At 42.6% G+C, this 3,743-nt stretch overlaps 1 protein-coding gene across 5 annotated transcripts in view; it reads left to right on the forward strand.

Moving 5' to 3' along the window:
* Window positions 1-3,743, forward strand: part of LOC103738200 (nuclear body protein SP140-like protein) — a 77,829-nt gene that overhangs the window by 47,818 nt on the left and 26,268 nt on the right. For 3 of the 5 annotated variants that reach the window (XM_017799379.2, XM_008838061.3, XM_017799380.2), the window contains exon 12: window positions 3,358-3,411. The exons of the other annotated variants lie outside the window; for them this stretch is intronic. In XM_017799379.2, coding sequence (XP_017654868.1) covers window positions 3,358-3,411 — 54 coding nt within the window. The remainder of the gene's footprint in view (window positions 1-3,357; window positions 3,412-3,743) is intronic. 5 annotated transcript variants of the gene reach the window in all.

The raw sequence follows: 3,743 nt of genomic DNA on the forward strand, positions 1-3,743 counted from the left end.
TGTGATGGTTCCAGGCAGTTGTGAACACACTAAAAGTACCTGGACTAACTCTACAGCTGCTTATAACAGCCATTTTACAGGGGGCTGGAGAGATGGCTCAGCAGTTAAGAACACTGGTTGTTCTTGCAGAAGACATGGGTTCAAATCCCAGTACCCACATGGTGGCTAATAACCATCTGTAACTCCAGTTCCAGGGGATTCAACACCCTCTTCTGGCCTCTGCAGGAACTGTAGGACACTGGTGGCATAACACTCACATAAAATAAAAAATTAATTAATTAATTAATTAATTAATTAAAAAAAACTTTAAAAGCAGAGAGTGATGGATGAAGACACTCAAGTCAACTACTGGCCTTCACATGTGTGTGCACATGTACACACGTATGCCACACACATTCACATGCGAGAAAACAAAAGATATATGGTTGGAGAGATAGCTCAGTTGATGAAGCACGTGTCAGGACCTGAGTTTAATTCTCAGAACCCTGTTAAAAAAAAAAGCTGGCATGGTGACATGTGCTTGCAATCTCAACTCTGAGAAGGTGGAGACAGGCAGATCCCTGGAGATCACTGGCCAGCCAGATTAGCCTACCTGGTGAGTCCAAGGCAAGCAAGAGATCCTGTCCCATAAAAAAACAAGGTGGGGGGCTAGAAAGATAACTCAGTGGCTAAGAGCAGTGGCTCCTCTTCAGAAGATGAGGGTTCCTGTCCTTACCTCCAGTTCCAAGGGATTCAATGTCCTCTTCTGGCCTCCATGGCATTGCATGGCATGAGTGCACTTACATACAAGCAGGCAAAACACTCATAAAATAAAAATAAACCAACATCAGACATGGTATATGGTACCTGCAGAATGGCACCCAAAGTTCTCTCCTGGCCTCCACATGCACATGCACGTCACATGCACACACACAACCCCCTACCCATAATGCACCTGCACATACAGCATGCACAAACAAATCAGAAGGTATATATTATATAAAAGATGTATGTGACATAAATATATACAAATACGGTTACATACACACTATGTATAAATGTTGGTTGATATATATGTGTGTGTGTATATATATGTATATATGAATGGAGACAGCAAAAAAAATCACAAAAAGAAGGGGCAATAGAGCCAACTATTTTGTGTACTACATATCGAGAAAGAATTAACAGAGAAATATAGGGGAACAGAGATTGAGAGCATAAGAGAAAAAGCACAGAAGATCAGAGAAAGGAAGAAGGCTAGAATCATAGACTAAAAGGGGCAGAGCTAGAAATGTAGAGGCAGAGGCAGAATGGCAGATGGGAAATGGAGCAGAATGAGGTGTGGCCTGAGGGAGAAGAGACTGGACCTCTGTTGGATGAAATGTGTAGTCACTATGGAGGTGTCTTCTTTTTCCCCTCAGTTCATTTGTGTGCCAAACATCCCTCAGGACAATGTTCAGGGAGTTCCCTGGTCACACCTCCAGTCCATGGTCTATCATTTACATCTCTTCAATGTCTCGTGAATCCAAAGCTCTTGAATGAAGACAGGAAGAGAGTCAGAAGGGATACAGCCTATTGACATGTGAAGAGAAGCTAATTTTAACAGTGTCAGAGATCTTTGCTGTCCTGTGATTGGAGGGAAAAAACTCCTTTCTTTCCTCACGTCTCTACCCAAACATGCACATGCACAAATACCACAGAGTTACCTGTGTACCTCGAACTGCTTTTAGCAAATTTTTTTGATATTTTGAGTCAGGGTCTCCCTGTAGCCCCAGTTGGCCTGGAACTCACAGAGATCGGCCCACCTCTGCCTCTGGAGTGCCAGAATTAGAGGTGTGTACCACCACACCTGGCGCTTTTAACAAATTTGACGGAGCCAAAAAATCAGAAGACCTAGCTGGGCTCCTGGAGGTAATACTAAATGGGTGATGTAAGGAGAATGAATAGAAAAGGCAAGCTGGGTCATCAAATGAAAAGATATTCATCAATTTCAATTTCTTCTAGGTGGATCAAATACCAGGATAGGGGAGTTTTGTGGAAAGAGATAATTTGCAAAATATTTCCCAAGGACTGGGGCATAGGCTCAGAAGTAGAATGCTTGTCTGACAAATTTGAGGTCCTGTGTTCAATCCCCAACACCACTTAAATTTCAAGATATCTCTTAGAAGTTGTACCAGAAGCATGGAAATAAAGTCAGAGACTGGCAGGTTTGCAGCATAGAATGCTTCAAGGGGAATAGAAATGGCTGTGTGCTCAGTGTCAAAAGAGAGAGAGAGCATTGGTAACAATGAAGCTGGTGACCCATGGAGGTGTCACCAAATGTAGATGATACACACCTGGGTAAAGACAGGGCTTGACAGAAATGGTAAACAGCTTTAGAAATTCAAGATAAGACTTAAACAATGGCAGCACTTGGCTGTGAGCAGGTGGTAACAAGGAATAGGTCCAAGGTGTACCAGAATCCTGTGCTCTGCATGTGCTAGACCCAAGGCATGTGATGTACTTACATGTAGTCAAACACACACACACACACACACACACACACACACTAAAAATAATTTTTTAAAAGATTTTAATCTCCATGAAAATCTAAAGCTGACTAGGATAGCTGTTGTGACCCTGGTTTCACAAACAAGGGTCTGGTGCACACACTTAACTAAAAGCTTTCTCAAAGTCTCAGAGAACTGAAGGAAGATCTTAGATGTAAATTCTGGATTTGTCTTTTTCATTAGAAGGAAAACATGATTAAAACTTTAGGTTTTTCTGGGCATGCTGATGCAGGCCTGTAATCCCAGCATTTGGGAGGTAAAGGCAAGAGGATGAAGAGTTCAAGATCATCCTCAGCTACATAGTGAGTTTGAAGCCAGCCTGGGCTACGTGAGAACTTGCCTCAAAGAAAAGAAAAGAACAGCAGGGACTGGGGATATGGCTCAGTCAGTAAGGTCTTTGCCATAAAGCATGATGATTTGAGTTGAGATCCCAAGACCCACATAGAAAGCTGAGTGGTCATGGTGGCATGGACCTGGGATCCTAACATCAAGAAGGCGAAGACAGAGGGTCCCAGCAGTTCACTGGCCAGCGACTCTAGCCAACTGGCAAACTCCAGGTTCAGGGAGAGACTGTCTGAAAAAAAAAAAAGATGGGGGACAATGGAGGAAGAACCCTAATGTAGACCCCTGAGCTACACACACACACAGACACAGACACACACAGAGACACACACACACACAGACACAGACACAGACACACACACACACACACACACACACACACACACACCACACACACTGGAACTTGCTAAGCAATGCCAATTGTCATAAGATTTCTGATTTTTATTTATAAATTACAGTTCTCTGACCACCACATGTTGCTTTGTAGATACCACAGATGTTGGAAACAATTCTACTGTGAGAAAAGACAGTGGGAAAAGAAGTAAGGACAAACAGAATTTGTTTATTTTTATGTTACACATGAATTATTTTTTAATTATTTTTATTTTATGTGTATGAGTGTATTGCCTGCATGTGTGTAAGTGTATGCATGTTGTGCAGTGCCAGAGGAAGTCAGAAGAGGGCATTGGATCCCTGGAACTGTAGTTATGGATGGTTGTTAGCCACCATGTGGGTGCTGGGATTTGAACCCAGGTCCTCTGCAAGAGCAGCCAGTACTCTTAACTGCTGAGCCATATCTCCAGCCCTAGTTTTGTTTGTTTGTTTGTTTTTAATTTTATGTGTATGAGTGTATTGCCTGCATGTATGTGAGTG

This window comes from Nannospalax galili, unplaced genomic scaffold (assembly GCF_000622305.1).
Source record: "Nannospalax galili isolate Female #2095 unplaced genomic scaffold, S.galili_v1.0 scaffold1138, whole genome shotgun sequence".
NCBI lineage: Eukaryota > Metazoa > Chordata > Mammalia > Rodentia > Spalacidae > Nannospalax > Nannospalax galili.